Source organism: Cyclopterus lumpus, chromosome 6 (genome assembly GCF_009769545.1).
Source record: "Cyclopterus lumpus isolate fCycLum1 chromosome 6, fCycLum1.pri, whole genome shotgun sequence".
Classification (NCBI taxonomy): domain Eukaryota; kingdom Metazoa; phylum Chordata; class Actinopteri; order Perciformes; family Cyclopteridae; genus Cyclopterus; species Cyclopterus lumpus.
Genome location: NC_046971.1, coordinates 17,600,342 through 17,622,307, shown reverse-complemented (window position 1 = coordinate 17,622,307; position 21,966 = coordinate 17,600,342). Strand labels below are relative to the sequence as shown.

The following is a 21,966-nucleotide window of genomic DNA, read 5'->3' as shown; positions in this document are numbered from 1 at the left end:
TGCTGCTTTGTATCTGCTTCCCGGGCTGCCATGCTTTAATTGTCTGTCAGCAGGTATATTCACAGAGTTCATTTGTATGTGACTGTGTGTTGTGGTTTTCCCACCAGGCAGTGACACAGACAGGAACGGTCTCTCCATGCTGAGTGATGAACTTAGTCCTGCCCAATCACCAGGCAACAAGGTAAGAACACAGATCCTGATTGGGCAGCTCACTCTCACTGACTCATTGGGTGAGCCCCTTTCCTTTTGTAATCTATGATGATTTATTTTCCTCTGATTGCTTGTAGTATTAGCCACCTGAAACATGTACTAGCATTTTATACAAGATTGTTATTTTGCCCCCCTTGTTTCAGACATTCAGTGCATTTAAGTCCTGACACTGCACCAATGTACATCCTATAAAAGCTAGGGATGTAAAAAAGTAGCGATGCAGCAGTCCTATGATGTTGGATGTTACAGGGACGGTAATAAATATTGATCTCACTGTTTGATTAAGAAAAGCCAACTGTTTTACTACGCTTGTATGCCAATACACAGCCCTAAAATAAGATCTGTAATTTTATGTCAGGCCCATGGTGGGAACTGTGTCATCAGCACCACGAGTCATGTTTTTGACCAAGCCCTTTATTGTCCTGGTGCTGCCTGTGTTGTATTAGTCCGAACAATCGGTTTCCTTTCTTTAGTAACACTAATTACTAGAGATCAATAAATGTTTCCAATAGCAACCGGCTAATATCACCTTGTGTTCTTTCCTCTTGTCGCTTTGCCTCGCCTTGCAATATCGCCTATTTATATGTGGAATAATTCACTGGCACAGCTGCATCTCTGGCCTTTTGCCCTTTCTTCAACCCTGAATGCCCTATGGGGTAAAAGGAGACAGAGTACAGCCTTATGCTCACATGATGCAATTCATACAGGGTTGTAATAGTGTACTACGCTTTGTACAATTGCTTCTTTGAACACAAAAAGATAAGACTAAACGCATGTGATGGCTCACCAATTAATAGTGTGAGTCATTTTGATTTAGTACATAAACAATCAGTAGTAATGCATTTATTTACATATCACGGAGAAACCACGGTATAATTTACCACTGAGACTCTACTCATACAGTTGGTGCCCTTTAATCGCTTACCGAGGAAGTTTGTGGTCACAACACCAGAAGTGCCTCCTAAATTACCTTTCTGTTAGAAAGGGCCACCCGCCCGCTTCATACAAACGGATCGGATGAGCCACATGGCTGAGGGGAAACATTAAATGTGGAGTTCATAATGCCAGTAAAGTCAGTTAACCTGGCAGGACATCACGACTGAAAATTGTTTGGCTAAAAGGGCTGTGCCATTATATTCTAAAATGTCATCCCAAATGTTTTTGTTTTTTACAATGGATCTAGATTATTAATCTATCTTTGGTAAACAAAAAATCTCCACAGAAGTATTTGTCTTTTAAATCTCTCTCTCTCTCCCTCCTCGCCATTCTTGCTGACTGTCTCCTCTCCTCCCTCCTTCAGTCTGAGTCCAGGATGTTTAATGGTGTTGAGAAGGACTGCCCCTCCCCCACAGAGAAGCTGGCCCGTAAGGAGTCTCTTAAGGTACACATCACTTCCTTACATGAGATGGATGTGCAAAATGTTTAATATTATTGTGCAAATGGAAGTATCATAAAGGTCTTGTGATTTAGCTTTTCAGTATGGGGGATGAATGTACATGAGACATTTGGGAACCTTTTTTGTATTTTAAACGTGTACCCCTTTGTTTCTTTCAAATGATCAACACTGAACCATGTTAATCGTTAACCAAAGACAACAGCATGATTGTGAGCATTTGGTTAACTCTGCTACCATCTAGTGTTGCTACTGTCAGATCAGTCCCCTGACCAGTAAGACTGATGACTCATGTGTTGGTTTTCTTCTGTTTCACAGCTCCAAAAGCAGAACTACAGGCAAGAGAAGAAACGGGCGGCTAGAGAACTATGTAGTGCACTAAAGGATCCCAGTGTTGTCATCATGTCCAACTGGCTAAAGGTGTGGTGATGTGCATTAGACACTAAATAATTATATCTGTAGAGGCACACTATTCAGACTTTGAAATCTGTCATTTATGCCGTTTGCTAGTTATCATCCTAGTTATAATTTGTAAATTTCTTGTTACAAATAATCATGGCACATTGAAACTATCTACGCCTCAGAATGTATTTGTGTTTAGCCGTTTTTGCACCTTGTCAGTGCTGTAGTTCCTTATTATGTATAATACCTTTCACATGCCCCCACGACCCGGCCCCAGATAAGGGGTAGAATATGGATCACCCAAGCAACATCATATTTCTTGTGTTCCCGATATTATCTGATACTAAAATGTCCCCCTATCTCATCCCTTGGCCACCTTTAGATCCGTGGCTCTTTAAAGAGTTGGACCAAGTTGTGGTGTGCACTGAAGCCTGGAGTTCTTTTGATCTATAAGACGCCCAAAGCGGACCAATGGGTAGGCACCATCCTGCTCAGTGCTTGCAAGCTGATTGAGAGACCTTCCAAGAAGGACGGCTTCTGCTTCAAGGTCTATCACCCGCTGGACAAATCCATCTGGGCTTTCAAGGTCAGGCATGTTTGGAGGCCCACTGTTATGTTTTTAAAATCCAGTGATAACGAATGATTAACAAGTCTACAGACTTCAGTCTGCCTCACTATTCATCATAGTGACACAGACTAAGATCTAAATGAAACTATTCACTCAAAACTAGGATAATCCAATATGTTTCTATATTTAGATGTTAGTTTTGATTAAGTCTAATTGTGTTTTTTGCAAAATGCAAAATTTATTGGTTTGAAATTGATAGCCATACATGAAACCAGCATTGAAGCTGGAAATAAATTGTTTTTTGTTGTTGTCATGACAATTTAAAAAAATGTTTTTTTATTTAGCAACGCTGAATGAAAATGCTTTAAATTAAAAATGTTTACTTGCAGTGCAAGATTGAAACAAAGCAGCTTTTTCTAAAATTGTATGTAAATTCTGTTTTAATTTTGTTTCACCCAATAGTTTGAATTTTGAATTGCTAATTCCACTGTTTAGTGCTCCAATATGCTCATAATCCCTGAGAGAGCCATTTGCTTCCGTTGGTGCAACATGACTTAAGATGGCATGAAGTGTGACTCACCGTTTCATCCGTACGCTCAGGGTCCCAAAGGAGAGAACGTTGGCTCCATCACGCAGCCTCTACCCAGCAACTACCTGATCTTCAGAGCAGCGTCCGAGTCTGACGGTGAGCCATGTGTCTGGTCGTTTTGGTTGGAAATGTACATTCTAGCATTTTTTATTATTTTTTTTTTGCGAAGCAGAATTTATTGAATGTGCTCCTTCCCTTTCTCTAAAATGTGCCCGTCCCTCCAGGGCGGTGCTGGATGGATGCCTTGGAGCTGGCTCTCAGCTGCTCCAGTCTCTACAAGCTGACGGCCAAAGGTGGGAAAGAAGGAGATATAATCACATCTTCAGAGTCCTCCCATATACTCCACCTGCTGCAGTCTACTGCACTCACTGATGCAGAGCTGCTACAGTAAGTACTACACTCATATAGCTGCAGACAATTAAAGTGCCTCACTCATCATTTATCTCCATCTTACATGTATTCGTTGTCATTGGATGATCTACATTTCCTGTATTCAAACTCAAAGTTGTTGTGCGGCAATTTGGTATTTCTACCGGACGCATTTATGCAGTCAGAAATTCCCTGAAATACATCTGTGGTTCCTGGTCATCATCTCAGAGCAGCAGCTGAAGAAACACCCAGAATTATTCTTAGCGAAAGGCAAAACACCGGCCCCAAACGCAACAGACAAGGTTAGCTGCTAGGTAGGGTCCGTCATCCTGGTAAATATAGATTTCTTTGTGAAACTATTTGTCACGCACAATTGTGATTTGAGATCTTGCAGTGCCAGAAAATGTAATAATGTGAGTTTGGAAGGGAGGATATCAAATGTAATGCTGTGAACTGTATACATTGTATATTATGCTACTATTGTATTACAATTTCAAATCTGTTTCAAATAATAATGTTATATTACAAAAATGTAACATGTGTTTTACACACACGGACACAGTTAATACAAAAAAATTATTTGAGCGTATGGTCCTAGTCAAACCTACCATTGCCTCTGATAATGCCGCCAGATGAGGCTCTCGGCCCTGACCTGAGGTGCGCGGCGGGGCCGGTGTCGAACGCTTCTCTCAGCAGCACCTCAGTTACTGGGAGAGGGAGACAACAGATCCTTGGGTGGAGTCCGCACTCTCCAAGGGATACACACTACAGTTCTGATACCAGCCACCCACTTTCTGTGGGTGGGAATGACTGGTCAGAGATCCCGAAAATTCCTTTGCCCTCAGGCAGGAAATTGTCGCCCTCTTAGACAAAGATCAATCAAGCCTGTAGAGTTGCATACACGGCTCAGCGGGTTCGATTCAGTGTACCTTTTTCATTCCAAAGAAGGATGGCGAGTTTCGCCCAATCCTGAACCTGAGTCTTTAAAGGTTCTGTCATTTTGTATGTTCTGAATGGCAGATGTTCCTTCGTCAGTAGCACAGAAGGCCTGGTTTGTCAAGGAGACCTATTTTCACGTGCCTGTTGCACCTCACAACAGGTTTGCCCGAAGACAGGCTTATCAAATTAAAGTGATGGCATTCGGTGTCTCACTGACCCCTTGTGTATTTACATGGTGCGTGGCAGCCGCCCTTTCTCCCATGCAAGCCAGAGGTTTGACAATCATACCATACTTGGACAATTGGCTAACTATATCACATATGTGAACATATCTGTTAACTCCGACTGCACCACAGGCAGTCGGAGTTAACAGATATGTTCCTTGGCCATGTGAGCCGACTAGGCTTTACGGGAACTACTCAAAGGGCAATCTTACAGTTCGCCAGAGGGTAGGTTACCTGGGCATGACTCTCGACTCAGTCAATGAGAGCCTTCCTTTCCCAGAAGAGAGTGGAGGCTATTCAGTTGCTTCCATGCTGAGCATGCTAACAACAGCGTCCATGGTCGTCCCTCTGGGTCTTCTTTCCTTAAGTCCCCTTTAAATCGCGAGAGCAACATTTTCTCCCAGCACTGTAGGGCCGGCGTCTTCTCATCCGGACAGACAGCACCTTGGCAGTGTGTTATATTAATCAGGGAGGCACCAGGTCCAGGCAGGGACTGCCAGTGTCACAACAGCTCCTTATGTGGGCATTTCCCTACTTTCTGACCCTCAAGGCTATTCATTTCCCAGGGGCGCAGAACATTGCAGCAGCTGTGCTGTCCAGCCAAGGGCCGTTACAGGGAGCTTGGAGGCTCCATCCAGATGTAGACGGATTGATTTGGAGCCGGTATGTAAGAGCGGAGGTGGACATCTTTGCCTCAGAGGCATCACATTGTCCCCTTTGCTACTCCCTAATAGAGAGAACCAGTCCTCGGCGACAGGATGCCTTAGCTCATGCTCGGTCAGCCTGCCCTCTGTATGCCTTCCCTCCAATTCCACTCATTCGGATGACACTGGACAGAGTGCAACAGGGGCGCCACAAACTGGCCGGGGAACCCATAGTTTCCCCTGCTTCTGAAACTGCTGAATAGGGAGCCATAGCGCCTCCCAAGGAGACCATACCTTCTCTCTCAGCTGGAGGGACGCATATGGTAGCCGATTCCGGATTGTTTCCAGCTTCCTGTGACAAGTTAGTGATCCATACTGTGCTAAGGACGAGGGCTCCCTCTACTAGGTCCCTCTACGCTAATCTGTGGAATATGAACAGTAGGAGCAGTAAAGAGTGTTCAAGCATATCGTCTCCCATCCAATGCTGTGACATCAATACAAAGACAGTGACAGCATGAAGGAAAAATAGGAGATCCTGCAATTAGTAATCATATTCATGCCATGACTGTAATGTTTGTCCAGTTGCCAGGCAACTAGCTTTGGACCATTGTTAAACATTTACATTTAGTCTTCAATTCAGTTTATTTTGTATAGCCCAAAATCACATATTTGCCTCAAGGGCTTTAAAATCTGTACACATACGACATCCCGGTCCCAGGACCTCACATCAGATCAGGAAAAAACCCTTTTGCAGGGAAAAAAGGGAAGAAACCTCCAGGAGAGCAACAGAGGAGGATCCCTCTCCCCAGATGGACAGAAGTAATAGATGTCATGTGTACAGAATGAACAGCGTTACAGAGTTAAAACACATTCAATGAATATGACAGAAATATATGAATAATGAGTAGTAGGCATGGACCACGATCCAGACCTCCACAATCCATGAAACAGAAGGAGGAAGAGGAGGGTCGGGTAGGAGGCAGGAGGCCGGCCCACCAGGCAGGAGGCCTCACGAAAGAGGCCGGCCCAATGGGGCCAGGCCCTCGAGGCAGGAGTCTTGTGGCTCTCTTGTATCTGCTGTAGCCACTCTGCCTATTGTACCTAATTTACCCTCGAAAATACATGACCCTGCAAATGGAATCTAATTTTAGCGTGCTTCTGCTAAAATTATCCACTGTTATTTTGTTTCTTTCAGTTAATGCTCTGTGAAGCCTGTATTTGTGTGATAGAAAAATAGAGAGAGAGGTGGTGTGGCATTCTCCAATAAGGAAATGTGGCATATGATCACAGAGGAGCAGCGTGACTTTTGTGCTGGAACAGTGGGAGTATAGTGTGATTTTTGCCTTATTTTGTGCCTCTCAACGTCTGGGGTTGCTGTGGCTCCGAGGTAGATCCTGTGAACAGAAGATCTGTGGTTCAATCTCTAGCCCCGCATGTCACATGTCCACATGTCAAAGTGTCCTTGGGCTGAATCCCAGATGTGTGTGTGAATGTGCATTAGTTTAGATCCTGCAATCAGAGTGTGAATGTGTGTGTATGCTGACATGTAGTGTGCAGCGCTTTGAGTGTTCAGAAGTCTCCCATTTACCTTTGCTTCATTGAGTGTATGAAGTAGCACCTTGTAAAATTGTTTAAAAATTTGCTTTATGGGGCACTGGAAAGAGTATTAATTATACTAGCAGGATAGAAAGGTCTTTAAAGGAGTGTGGAAATGTCTTCCAAACAGTGATTTATGCTGTTGTGTGAGGTTGTTCAAGTCTTGTAAGCCTTTGATTTTGTCCTGATATTTATATTGTCTTAAAAGAATATTCACAATGCAGCTTAATTAGATGATTTGAAAATGGTATACACATTCTGAATGGTGACAATTAGAACAAGTATGAACAAGATATTCCTCAGCATTTAATCTGCAAGGCAGCTAACACCCATAGGTGGTGGCCAACAGAAGTCTAAAACCATTTACAAAAATTCTACGTAACTATTAGCTACACCAAGCTTTGAAATGCACCTGTGTCTGCCTTTTGTTACATGCTTTATACATGTTACTTATCAATTATAGTTATTCTTCGCACAGTGTGCGTTGCCGTTTTTATGCTATTTAGAGTCGACGTTAGACATCCCCTCCTCTTCTTCCTCCTCCTCCATGGCTGTACCCTCCCTCTGGCCATCCATCCCAGCTCTCCCTCGTCTCCCGTTTCTCTCCCAGCCAGTCACAGCAGCCCCTGCAGTCACATGACTGACAGAGGAGCAGGAAGATGAAGTAGAATGAGAGTCATACACCACGCAGAAAAAGACGGCAGATACAGGCGTCGCAAGCCCGCCCGCACGCACACAAACACATTCAGACACATTGGCACACAGACAGAAATAACCAGGAAGCAGGTGTGCCAGAGTCTAGGGAGCAAAAGTGCACCGTTGTAGTCACTGGATCAAAAACCTTCACACGCGCAAAGGAGAGGAGATAAGGACAGACTGCTGCTGGTGAAATCCTCGTTGGTGTTTGGTTTCCTGGCGAAGAGTTTGTCTGTATGCTGTATGTCTCTGAGGTAAGAAAGGTCGCCTCTGTACAAGGGCGTGTCTGGGTTAATAAATAATGTTGGCGGCTGGTTAGTGATCCACAGAGTGCGCAAGAATGTGACTGTTCTCGTCTGTCGAGCCCTCAGGCTTTTTAAAAACTGAACTCCCTTTCATTGTTGTTAGGGCAAATAAGCTGCTTCATGGTTTTTGGGTGACCACAATCCCATAACTGAATGGAGTTTTGATCGCCTATGACACACTAAGCGGACCTTCGTCACTGTTTCACTGCATTTGTTAGGATCCCTAATGTGGAGGATCTGTGAAATATCTGACCTTTTTTGAGTGAGCATTGTATGATTAAGTCCTGCTTTCATATCTGTGTCTGCTTGCGAGTCCCTTTGAGTATGTTCTTGGACATGTACACGCAACAGAGGACACAAACAGCCACTGTTTAAAGTCAAATGGCTGAAGGATTGAAATCATGATGTTCCCTATTAGCTTTGAATTTCACCCCTCCCCCTTTCTCATTCTTGCTTTTCCTGTCTTTGGCTATTTAAAAAGTGGATGCGTGAACTTTGTTCTGGTTGTTAAAATGCTGACAGATCTGTGGTCTGGGTTTTATGTTACCAAGACTGCATGTGCGTGTGCTTGTGCGTGTGCGTGTTTTGCCAGTCACATTCAGTACCAGTGAACGGGGATGGATGAGATGGTGTTGTGGTTGTCTTGGCAACCAGACAGGTCAGATTAACTAAATACATCCCAGCCAGGTCAGCCCAATGTTTATAGTGGATAGTCACTGACGCAGTGGGCTTACTCATCATAGCTGGTAGGAGGAGGAGATGGAGATTTGATCCCTAATTCAATACACATTTAAACACCATTCAGGGCCTTGAAGGTTCATTGCCTGTAATTTTAGTTTTAGCGATGTTTGATCTGTTTATAGATGGCCTTCCTGGAGGAAAAATCATAAATGTCTAATCACAGTCATTAAAGCTTCCTCTAGCTACTCTCAATTGAATTATCCCCTGTAATGACGTGATAACATAATGAGAGCTACTTATGACACCAATTCAAATTACGATGCAACCTGTCAAAGATCAGTGCGCAGTTGTTGTTTTTCCTCATTCAATCATGTGATTATTCTTTATCTGTAATTCATTACATTATTTCCAGAAAGGTTTTCTAAGGTGGACACACAGCAGCAATATAGCGGTTGAATTTCAGCGATGCTAATTAATATTATAACCTTTGTGTTCTCGTCTCTTCTGTTACTGTTAGGTTAAATGACAGTGTGCTGCTGGGCAATCACCACATGGAGCATGACGGCTTTTCAGACAAATCGGAGCGCGAGGCTCATGATGACTGGGACACCGCGGCCAATGAGAACGGCGGAAGGCTGACAGAGGAGAGTGACATGGACCAATCAGACGAGCTGTCCCCAGGGCCACAGGCCACAGCCTATGTAGAGCAAAGCACAGAGGAGATGGCTGAGGTGAGTAGCACAGTTCCAGTACTTGTGCAGCTAGCTGTGTCCTGTTTTGTTAAAGTAACAGTTCCCTCAAAGTAGTTTTTTAACCTTGTGTTGTGTTCAAAATGGCAGCAAGAAAATCTAAAAACAAAGGACCTGTTTTCTCCTCCAGGCGTACTGTATCCACCATCCGTTACCTGCTCTGGCCCAGTATTCAATTAAAACATAACTGTCTGCCTTCGTTCTCTCTTTGCATGTCCCAACTGCTCAACCCACATCTCTGACCGGAGAGCCATCAATGTGACTACAGGATACCCCCGTTAACGTGCGCTCATGTCTGTGTTGCTTTAGGCTGGCGAGGCGTCCCTAGTGGAGACTGTATCAGAGGAGAACAAGGGTCTGATCTGGACCCTGTTGAAGCAGCTGCGGCCGGGCATGGACCTATCCAAGGTGGTGCTGCCCACCTTCATCCTGGAGCCCCGCTCTTTCCTGGACAAGCTGTCTGACTATTACTACCACGCAGATCTGCTCTCACAGTCAGTATTTCAACGTCACTGTACACTGAACTACTCACTATATATTGTACCTTCGATAAATAAGTAAATCTGATTGGCAGTTTCATACATAATAATGTCACCCAAGTACATTGTTCATGCGGTACAGTCTGGTGTTCTTCATAGCTGATGCCATAAAGATTATTACTCAACAAATCAGAAGATATGTCGCCCCACAATCAATCCGCTGCACTACACAGGAACTTACTGGGAATTCCCCACGGGATGCAAAATGTGAGCCCATCTTCCTGTAGTAAAACAAGCAAGCTCACAGACAAACTGAAGCCTTGATCAATCAATGCAGATATGGTTTATAAGTTCAAAACACTCATAGAATGGGATGTTTATGTGATTTTAAATGGCTGTCCATGCACATTAAGCAAGTCTCCGTGAAAGAAATGGCAGTTCTATGAGGGGGGGGGGGGACTAGTGCTGCTGTAATAATAATAACTAACTTTAAATTGTAATTATTCATGTTCAAGTTAATAGTGAATAAGTGTTTCATTGTTATATTTCTCTTGTTAATCTTATGGGGAACCACACCTATGGGGCGGTGGTATGTAACAGTTCGGTACATATTTGGAACCACTAAAATCGCATGTGGACCCAGCTTTGTCATAATTGTGTCCGGTCCCTTCCCCATATTTCCTGCCACAGAGCGACACTGGAGGAGACTGGATATGGTCGGATCAAGCAGGTTTTGCGATGGTACTTGTCTGGCTTCTACAAGAAGCCCAAGGTAAGATGTTGTTCTTCATTGTACAAGATGCCCCTTTCTTATCATAATTGCCCAAATATAGGACAACCCTGATTATAAGATGAACACCTGTTTCTGTTTTTGTTTTTTTAAAGATGATTGATTGGCAGTTATAACATAATTATCTCTCTTCAAAGTGTTTTTACATAAGACATCAGACATCAGATAATAACTATCTCCATTTTACCATCTGAAAGATCAGCAGTAACCAGAGGATTCATCTGCTCGGTTAGTGCCAAAGCTTTCAGCACAATCTCTACCGTCAGGCTCTCGGCAGCGATTGTTTTGGGAGCACTGGGAGATTATTAGCACTGCCCTTGTTGGTCTCACTATCTTCTAACATGAAATTCTCTGTATTATATACACCGCATTTCTTGGCCGCTCAACAAATCACTCTGTTCTGGCTCGATTTCCGCCGTAATACCGCAAGGAGACACTTCCTACTTGATTCCACTCGTTAGGAATTTATTTCCTCAGAGGCAGCAAAACACCCAACATAAGCCAGCATTGGTTAATTGTCCTTGTGTCAGAAGATGCTTACATTGATACTAATGTGATTTAATGCATTTGCATTCCCAGGGTCTGAAGAAGCCTTACAACCCGATCTTGGGGGAAACGTTTCGCTGCTGCTGGCTTCATCCTCAAACCGACAGCTGCACTTTCTACATAGCTGAACAGGTGAACCCAGATTCATAGCTAGAATATGAAATTGCACCGGACGTGATTCATCCATTGTGTGAAATATTTGACAGGGCACAAACCTGTGAAATGAAGTCTAAAATGAATATGTGCGAAGGTATCTTAACCACTAATTTTTCTCACACTGCTGCTCAAATGTCTCTTTCCCCTCCCAGGTGTCCCATCACCCGCCCATCTCTGCCTTTTACATCTGCAATAGGAAGGATGGTTTTTCAATCAATGGGAGCATCCTGGCCAAATCCAAGTTCTATGGTAAACAGCAAACTACAATATGTTTGTCCAATGTAATCAATACACATTTAAAGTAATGTGGTGGTCACGACTAGGGCTGTGTATCGTTTAAAGAAATTACAATACCAGTACCCTTAAAGTTACGGTAACACTTATAATAACTACACGCTATGAAGCATTAGTTAAGTATAAGTAAACACTTAATTCATTTATAAAGCATTGTTCCACACTTTCTAAATGATGGATTCACCATTTGTAAATGAAGTATTATATAATCATCGCGTGCAGTTATTATAAAGTGTTACGGAGCCAGAGGACCAGAGAGAGACTTTTCTCTGGTCCTCTGGTCCTCTGACCAAATATTCCAAACAAAAATAAATGGTAACACTTTATAATAACTGCACGCTATGAAGCATTATATAATACTTTATTTACAAATTGTGAATCCATAATTTATAAAGTGTGGAACAATGCTTTATGAATGATGAATTAAGTGTTTACTCCCACTTAACTAATGCTGAAGTGTTACCAAAGTTACACCTATGGCAATAGAGAACTGCATTGGATAGCCATCATGTGAATGGAAGTGGTGAGTGTGTCCCACTGGCTAATCGTCTGCATTGTGCTCATATGGCGGTTACCGTTGATAACACAGTCCCGGCATAAAGCCAACCATCCGGTTCCTCCCCAGGTTAACAACGTTAGCTCTGTCGGCACTGTTGCCGTGTTTGTGTGGTTCACACTGTTAGCTTCTAGCCGCCGGGTCAGCCATCTAAGGTATGAGAGCCCCGTGGTGGCCATCCCGGCTCTCTTTATGGGTCGTAGCTGCTGTGGTATTAATGAAGTGCTTCACTCTCCCTGTTGTAGGTAACTCTCTGTCAGCTATTCTGGATGGCAAAGCCAGGCTGCTGTTCCTGGGCAGGGACGAGGAGTATGTCATCACCATGCCGTACGCTCACTGCAAAGGTACAAGGCCTTAAGTAAATATTGTTGATCACTATTAATTATCTGTCATACATTGTTTAAACACTTTAAGTGGGAACAAAAGGTCAATTTTGGTGCTCCCTCTTAATCCTGTTGTTAATAACAATCCGATTTTGTCAATATGAAACGTAACAGTCACCTTCACTGTCCTCTTGAATACTATTTACACTATTACATGGTTGAAATGTGTTAACTACTGTACTTTACATTATTCAAATACAATTGTAAGTGAGGTAATTAAAACAAGGACACAGACAATAAGTACACTATCTATTATAGAAAGGATAAGAAGTGGTTGCAAAACAGAAGACCATCCAGTTTCTTGGGGCAGAGAGGATATTGTGAGTGCACGAGGTTCTTGGCCTTAAGAGGCCTCTGACATGGATTATTCACAAGCACTCTACTCTGTCTAAAGAATACACTTGACACAATCAGAGTTTGTACAGTCTATAGTTTACTAGTATTTATATTATATATAACTTTCTACTTCACAACACCTCATGGTAAATATTGCACTCTTTACTTCACTATATATATTTGACAATAATAATTACTGGCTACTTTGCAGATTAAGAGTCTTAATACAGAATATAAGGCAATTTAAACTATGATGTTTTATGAAGTAGTATATCATTATTAAGTATATAAAGTAGTTCAAATAAGCTCCATCTTTACAAGCTGCAAGATGAAAGTGATGACCACATTAATGCATCAATAAGTATAAACAATATAGCCTATATTATTCTGTAATGGGCTATTTGGCATAATGAATACTTTTGGTACTTTAAATATATTTTGATGTTCATACTTGACTGACTGCAGAACAGAGTATTTTTACACTCTGGTATTACTTTTACTTAAAGGACCAGTGGAAGGATTTAGTGGCATGGCGGCCTAACGTAAACGTGTGAAAGGCTCTCGCCAGTGTTTGAGTGGTCCGTTCTGGGCTACTGTAGAAGAGTCGCTCCCTATGTAGATATGAAGAGCTCATTCTAAACTAATGAATTCTCAGTTTCCAGTCATTATACACTGATGAAAACATATGTATGAATGTTATATATCCCATTTCTGTTTTGCTAGATCCCCTTCTATCCTAAACACTGCTCCTTTAAATAAAAGCTCTGAGTAGGCTACTTCTTTCTCCACCGCTGTGCTCTAGCCAACGATTAAATCATAAATTGGTTGTATAGATATGAATGGTGATGAAAAAGTTACATCGGCAAAGCATGGTAAAAGAGAGAGGGTGGTGGTGGGTTGCCCCCACGGACTGAGAACAGTCTGTCCCGGTTGAGAGAGGGAGCACACTGCGGCACTAGATCACAAATTATTTACTTCCAACAGAATGGAGTTATTCTCATCATTCTCATGTGCTCGTGGATCTGATGCTGTATTACTGTATCTGCTTCCTGTAGGTATCCTGTACGGCACCATGACACTAGAGCTGGGTGGGAAGGTTACCATTGAGTGTGAGAAAACAAAATGTTTCACAGAGCTGGAGTTTAAACTCAAGGTACAAGTAATATCAGTAATATTTGTAAATGTACATTGGCTAGTTATTTTTATTTTTTATTAGATTATGATAGTTGCTTAATTAGTGGAAATTGATCCTGTGCATTCTAAGAGAACAGCAGGTAATAGCAGGTCAAGTAAAGATGTTTACACTTTGACTGCAGCCTTTCCTTGGAGGCTCCTGCTCTGTGAATCAGATCAGCGGGAAGATCTGTGTGGGAGAGGAGCTACTGGCCACCATTGATGGACACTGGGTGAGAGCGTCCATCCAGTTGTGATCTGGAAATTGTTCATAAAAACGATGCATGTTTTCCAGTGGGATGGGATGGGAGTGAACACTGTGTTGCCTTTGCTGAATTCAGGACAATGAGGTGTTCATTAATGAGAAGCGCTCGGGCCAGCAGGAGACGCTGTGGAACCCGAGCTCAGACATTCGCAGCAGCCGCCTCAAGAGACAAGTGGTCCAAATAGACCAGCAGGGAGAGTTTGAGTCTGAAAGGTAAACAACATATGCTTATTTCTCAAGATTGTGTGTATGTATGTATGTATGTGTGTGTGTGTGTGTGTGTGTGTGTGTGTGTGTCAGTGTGTCATTATTGTTGATTTGAAGGTCGTCAATTTGAGGAAACAAACATCTAATCTCTCTCAGCATACATTTAGCAGGTTGATGTAATTAATAACATGAACAATGGTTTCCAGTAATGTGTGTCAGTATGGAAATGGCACACCTAAATGAAATGCAGCCATTAGTGTTAAATGATCCTGAACCAGATCGCAAGCTAACAACTACAAAGCTCCTGCTGGCTTATGGGTTGTTACATGTGGAAGATGCCGTGTGTTCAAGTCACTTTGTTGTGCTCGTGACAGACTCTGGCAGCATGTGACCAGTGCCATCATGGACCGGGACCAGCTCAGGGCCACCCAGGAGAAGTTTGTGCTGGAGGAAGCTCAGCGGGGAGAAGCCAAGGAAAGAGGAGAGAAACCTTGGAGCTCCCAACTTTTCCATCAGGACCCGGTCACCTCCGAGTGGACCTACAGGCACATGGAGTATGAACACACTCGCACCCGAACAAAACACAGCAGATGGCACACACTGTTCAGCCTTTTTAGTTTAGCTTTTAGGCCAGTTCAACAATAATTGCGCTGTAGAGTAAGGAGAGGAAAAACATGGCAATAATGATATGTTCAGATTTAAATGATACTGCATCCACGGCTAATGACATTGTCCTGTTTGGCAGCACACGACCATGGGACCCTGAGCGCTGTCTGGTTCAGTTTGAGAAGGACGGAGTGGTTCAGACGCACGAGAAAAACCAGAGGCAACACAACGGACTCTCCTACAGCCACAGCTGGGCCAGCCAACAGAAGGTTAGCCAGACCAGTCACACACCTCCATGCTAGAGCACTGTTGATCTATTATTAATGAGTGTGTCATCAAAAGGAAAGCTGCACTGCTTCCTGTCAAGCCAGACTGCACCTGATATTTAGGTGTTTCCAAATCAGTGACGAGCATGACCAGCCCCTTTCTTTCTCACTTGTTATTTGCTGCCGTGATGCCCAGACAGCTAAACCACACATCTGCTGCTACTAGCTACTTGCATTTCATTGTCAATTCTGCCTGTAGTTTGAACAACTTGCACTTAAGACTCTTCTACCTCCTCCCAGGCCGAGATGAATGGGAAACGAAGGAAGGCCAGCAGCCAGCCGTCCAGCTGCAGCCAAAACACTGAGAGCAGCAGCACCACACCAGAACCTACACACGAATCCTCGGACAATGAAGGTGAGGCGCGCACACACATCCAAAAATTAACAACATTTTAAATCGTGCTCCACACGTCTAATGTTCTCGTCTGTCATGTCCCAGGATTCTCAAACCAGTGTGGACGGTGCAATAAAGAGGTGAAGGACATTGCCCTGATAGAGGCCTCCATCACATCCATACAGAAGACACAGCAGGACATCCAGCGGTGAAAATAACACACAACACACTCTCACACACGCACGCACGCACTCACGCACGCGCGCGCGTGTGGAGTGAATTTGGAAAGCATAATGTCTGACCTTGAGTATGTTTTTGTGTTATTAGTGAAAAGAAACATGTTTCCCAAATTCAAACAGTCATGTTTAAGTTGAGGGTGAGGATAGTGTAAAACATTGTATGATATACTTTCGAAACTCACATTATTATCCACTGTTGAATGAATACAACGTGGTGTCAAAAATATCCATAATGTTATAATGAATAGTGTCAGAACTCGAAACAACCAGAGGTTTGTTTTGTGTTTTAAATAGTTTAGATTGAATTCCTGCTGATCTTTGTCAAACTCTTTTCTCTCCGTAGGAACCTGGTGGCTCTGAGTCGTCAGCTGACTCGTCGAAAAGCAACAGACGACAGCGTGTCGCTAACGGGCCGCCACTGTCTCATCCTCTGTGTCCTGCTTGTCTCCCAGCTCCTCCTCAACTATGTTTTTACCTGAGCCCGCTCCTCAGGGAGCAGTCTCCCTCTGGCACTGATCTGGCATCAGATCCCTCCAAAAAGCACAGACTACAATCAGCGGATGAGGGCAGAGACCTCAGATCAGTGTTTAGAGGGCAACTTTGTCCCTTTGTTTCCTCTGAGAGGGGAGGAGCATGGACAATAAAGCAATAAACACAGCCACAGCCACAGCCACCGCCACAGCCACCGCCACCGCCACCGCCACCGCCTGTCAGTTATCTGCAGAGAGGAACAGCACCCCCTAGTGTAGCCAGACTGAAATAGCACTGGCACCCACACACTTTGGACAGGAAGTGAGGGATGAGAGATGAGCATGGCTGGAAAGATTTTGATTAAAATGATGAAGAATGATTTTGCAAAAAGAAATGACAAAGAGGATGTTTCACCATTCCTTAGTATCTTTTTTATATTGCCCTGCAATACTGTTTATCTGTTTGTGTGCCTGTATGTGTGTTGTTCGTACCTACAATACAGTAGGCCCTATTGGCACAGGCAGATCACCGCTTGGACTTCTCCTACTCCCTTTCCACTCCAGATGTGGGCCTTAAACGCTGAAGCCAAAAAGAAGAAGAAAAACAAGAGAAATGTAGAAGGAATATCTTCCAACAGTGCAATTCTGTGCGTTTTGTATCAATGTACACTCAAATACACTCTGTCTCGTCTTTTAATGATGATGATTTTACCAAAACAGTATTTATAATCCGAAAGGACAAAGAGTACTTGTTTACAGGGAGCACTGTGTGTGTTTGTAGTGACACAAAGGAAGGAAAGAAGGAAGGAAGGAGGGATAATAGAACGAGGCAGGGCAGAGAGCCAAACAGAGTGTCTTTTGTATTTGTGTGCCTGTAGTGCTGTAACAGAAGGGATAATAGCATAGCACTGCTTTTGGTCTAGACCACGACACTAGTGCGTACAATCAGTTACATAGAGGACCAGCGTGTGGAAGAAGGGATGGAGGGAACGGGTGAAAATACATGAAAAATAATGTCAATACTTTGGCCTAATAGAAGGGGTTTGTGTGTGCATCTTGGTCCACACCACTTTCAAGTGTCTGTTTTAAGATGTAAACACTTAGTAATGAGTTGTTGTTTTTTCTTTCTTCTTTTAATCAATTTGTATATATTTGTCTGGAGGTCTGTGTTTCAAAAAAGAGATTTCAGAATGTATTTATTGCGTGATTAACCTTGACTTTCCTAATCTAAATGAGCTGGAAGGACGGAGACCAGGGGCGGCAGTTGCTCTCCCAGGGTTGTGTGCGTTTGTCGTGTGTGTCTGTGTGAGTGAATGAGATGGTGAAGGAGCACATGTATGCGAGTAAGCCATTATGGTTGTGCTATACAAAACCAGATCTGTGATCTTGGTTTTTTACTGGTTTTTAACCCTTGAATTTCAGTCTCCATTGCCAGTCCTGATCTACCCAATGGGAGAGACTCAGAGAGCACAAGAAGGAAGTCGACTCTTTGAATGCTTTTATTTACACCTTAATTTGTTTGTTCTTTTCATTCTTTTCCCGTTTTCTACTCTACTGCCATGTTGTGGGGATTCTACATGCCAGATATTTGTCATATTGAACGAAACTACAGAGAACATGTTACCCGATGTTTTCATTCATACCTGTTGAGTACTGTAGCACTACAGTAAAACATTTTAACCCTGTCACTGCATTTGGTTGTCATTAATGTCTTGTAATATAAAAAAGAAAAAACATATCCTCTGGTGTTCAAGGCTTCACTTTACAGAACAAAATAGTTTCCGCTGTAGCCAATGCTCTCCACCAGAGGGGGCTGTTGTGTGTTAACTCCACTGCAGCAGTCCAGCTGAAACTTCTTCCAACTGTTGGTTACAAACTGGTGGAAAGTAACTAAATACATGTATTCAAGGAATGTACTATTCTGTACAGTACATGAGTAATTAAGTATATTATTTAGCTACTTAAGTATTTCCATTTCACTTAAAACTATTTAAGAGTTGAGGTAATCAAGATTTTTTTTTTAAATAAGATCCACTGTTACAACTAAAAATATAGGAAGCAGTTAGAAATAGCTCATATTTGACCTTTTATTGCAGACAACATTAAAATGTGAGGATTTGTAATAATAATAATATAAATGGGCCATATATATATAGCAAACATATGCGTTTATATGAATAAAAGTGAAACGCACCTAGTTGGTGTCGGTCCAGTATTTCATTTAATAAGTATTTAAAGAGGAAACAATGTCCTGTCTGACTGTTCTACTATTATATATTATCTCATTTAATTATTTAAAAGCAGGATTTCATTGCTGTAGTTTGTTGAGTTGGGGCTCATTTTAAACTATTAACTAATAGTTATTTTCATTATGGATTCATCCGCTGATTACTTTCTACATTAAACGATACATTTATGGGGGTAAAAATAGTAAGAAATGGTGTCTCAATTATGCACCTGCATCTTGAAACAAACATGTTGAAGGTGGCCGCCTTCAACATGTTTGTTGACTCCAAAGCTTGATGTCAATACTAATACAATATTATTAGCAATACTAATGAAGAAACATGTCCAAATGTATTACAAATATATTAATATTATTTAAATTATTATGAATATATTATTATTAAAAGTATTAGAAATGTATTATTATTAAACTAATTGCTAATAAATTAACATAATGAACATGTTTACTCATATTTGAATATTATTAAATGATTAAGAGTATATTCATATTATGAATATATTATTATTATTATACATTGTGCAGTGAGCTTCATGTATTCAACACACATAAACCGGTGATTCACAAAGAGTTTATTACCAGTAAATAATGTTCATATTAAATATATCCATAGACCCGTCAGTGTTTCTTTTTATTGTCGAATATTATATTATTTTCATATATATTATTGGTGAATCAGTTTGTAGAGTACAAAAACAAGGCTCATATTCTATAAATTGTATACCAGTCATTCTAAGATACTGAAATATTACATGACACCACTTCTTAAGTTCTTTTGCAGAATATCTGTTAAACTGCACCTTTTCCTCATAGTATTCTAATAAATAGCATGGAATGTATGTTGTAAGATCCAGGAGTTTCATACATAATAATGTCAAGTAGTGTGCCATTAAAGTGTCATAAAATATCAGATAGTATGTCATGAGAATAATTCCAGCGTAGTATGCAATAAAAAACATCTATGAGCTCAACTCACACTATATCATGTACGTGTGCACCCAAACAAACACACTTTGCATTATTCAGCATTTAAGAAAAAAAGGCTTGTGCATTAAAGGAAAGCCTCGGACAAATTGACATTTTGAGAATAAGATTATGTCCAGATGTCCCCACCAGCTCCCTGCTGCATGGATCACATGACTGATGACAGCTGGAAACGGGAAGTGCGGGACTGCACCTTGTGAGCAAGCATGATTTGGAAATCAATATTTTGGGTTCACTCTGCAAATCAATGTGTTTTTTTGATTTGACATTGATGGTGAACTAGGAAAGTAGAAGTTTCACTTTTTATAATTAAAAAAAAGAAATTGCATTCTCATAGATTGTAGTTTTTTCCTTGAGGATTGAGATTACATTTTTTTAAATCTTAAAACATGTCAAGGGGGAAGGGGGACAAATCAAAAAATATTCCAGAGGAGTTGCTCAAGAGTTTCTATTCTGTATTTCTATCATATGTCTGGATTCGTTCTTCATCCAACGAACATAAACTGAGGAGAAAAAACCTGCCTCACATTTGCAGTATAATTCATGCAGCGTCAGAAATATTGATGAATGAATCCAACAGATCCATAATTGTATTTAGGAATTAGTGCAAGAAGTTTTGTTTTTTTTAGGAGACGGACAATAACTTAATAATCACTGTGCCAGTATATTGGTTTTACTAAACACGGGTGAAACATACTGATGGGGACGATTTGTTTAAAAAAAAAAGAATGAATGCATGCAACACGACTGCAGTGTCCAGATGACCCATCCACACAGAGGCTAATGCAAACAAGAGTGTTGTACTCTATCATCATTATTAGTAATATTATATTAGTATCCTCATACAGCTTATCGTCATAGAACGGTTCTTATGATATTTTACAATTTTATCTAATGATGGTGATTGGCATTAAAATATGGACTAGTGGAGGAGCCGGTGGCTCAGCGCAGATCTGACATTGATACAGACTGCAGTATTGTGTTATAAATGTTACATTGACACCAATTAAAGCAAATGAATGAGTTCATTCTTTGCTCTGAGTCTGCAGGCATTTGCTTCACCAAGGGGATTGAACCCAAACATTTACTCACTGTGTCACCCTGGATATACTCTCTATGGCCGAACCAAAGCAGCTCCGATCTAACTATGAATCTGAACCAGCAAATCCACATTTCTTCCATCGCTCACCTAAATCTAAACATAATAGTCACACGTGTTGTTTTCTATTGAAGCAGCAGAGTGGGCCGATTGGTAGCAGGGTAAAGATCAAGGGGCAATCTCCCCCCACGTGGTTGGTTTCCATTCTACAGTTAGCTGGATGCTTGAGTGGGTGCACACTGGGCCATTGTCCGAATGTATGTGTGGGGCTGACGGAAGGACAGCGGTCCAAATTAGGCCAGAGGAGAGTGCGGGTGTTTATTTTCCAGGCGGGGAGCCCTCCATCGAAGGAGGTTCCTTTCAATTTGTGTGAGTGAGTTTGTAACAGTTTCCTGGCCCTGGATCCTTTTCTGTCCGTTTCCAAGCGTGTTGGTGTCTGTTTACTTTTCCTGGCGCTGGAACGAGCGAGGGGTGTAAACGGCTCGAACACAGACTCCCACGCTCCGCGAGTATCAATGAACACACAGAGGGAAACATGACAACAACACTGAGTCACGTACATGTGGAGAATATGAGCCAGACTGCATTCATTTTACAAACATTTCTCCTCCAATGTCAGTGAAAATGTTTCTCATGTGGCCTGAGGGAAATCATTTCTCCGTGCTGGAAATTAAAGTTTGACCTTTTTGGGAATATCTTTGCTTGTTTGTTTTTTTAACACGTGGTTAGCTTAGCAATAATTAGCTTAGCCAAGCAAAAAGATAATAAACACAATTGGCTTACCAGCTCCTCTAAAGCTCATACAAAAAAACAAAGTGTAACAAAGACAAATGTCTTCTGAAAACTGATCCATCCGTGGGAGTGTGCTGTTAAAGCTGTATCACCCAGTTTATATACTGTATGTCTACAGCTGCTTTTATGTGGAGCAAACAATAACGCGCTAGTACTCACACTATGTATGTCTGTGGTGGATATAGCAACGGTATGTCTTTGTAAAACTTGAATGATTATAATAATCACCATCGTGGTGAAAGAAGTGTTTACAGTTTATAGCAGACTAAGTCATGACATGTATGTGAATATAGACAATAAGACAATACTACAGTATTGTTT

General features: G+C 41.8%; 1 protein-coding gene across 1 annotated transcript in view; it reads left to right on the top strand.

Annotated features, from left to right (window-relative positions):
* Positions 1-18,210, top strand: part of osbpl5 (oxysterol binding protein-like 5) — a 44,000-nt gene extending 25,790 nt beyond the window's left edge. Inside the window, 20 exon segments of the mRNA XM_034535170.1 lie at positions 108-181; positions 1,511-1,591; positions 1,922-2,023; positions 2,388-2,591; positions 3,174-3,258; positions 3,387-3,549; positions 9,134-9,347; positions 9,675-9,859; positions 10,535-10,616; positions 11,214-11,312; positions 11,489-11,585; positions 12,432-12,530; positions 13,961-14,058; positions 14,222-14,311; positions 14,420-14,556; positions 14,925-15,104; positions 15,296-15,425; positions 15,723-15,837; positions 15,922-16,024; positions 16,399-18,210. Coding sequence (XP_034391061.1) covers positions 108-181; positions 1,511-1,591; positions 1,922-2,023; positions 2,388-2,591; positions 3,174-3,258; positions 3,387-3,549; positions 9,134-9,347; positions 9,675-9,859; positions 10,535-10,616; positions 11,214-11,312; positions 11,489-11,585; positions 12,432-12,530; positions 13,961-14,058; positions 14,222-14,311; positions 14,420-14,556; positions 14,925-15,104; positions 15,296-15,425; positions 15,723-15,837; positions 15,922-16,024; positions 16,399-16,534 — 2,474 coding nt within the window. The 3' untranslated portion in view covers positions 16,535-18,210.
* The last annotated feature ends 3,756 nt before the right edge of the window (positions 18,211-21,966 follow it).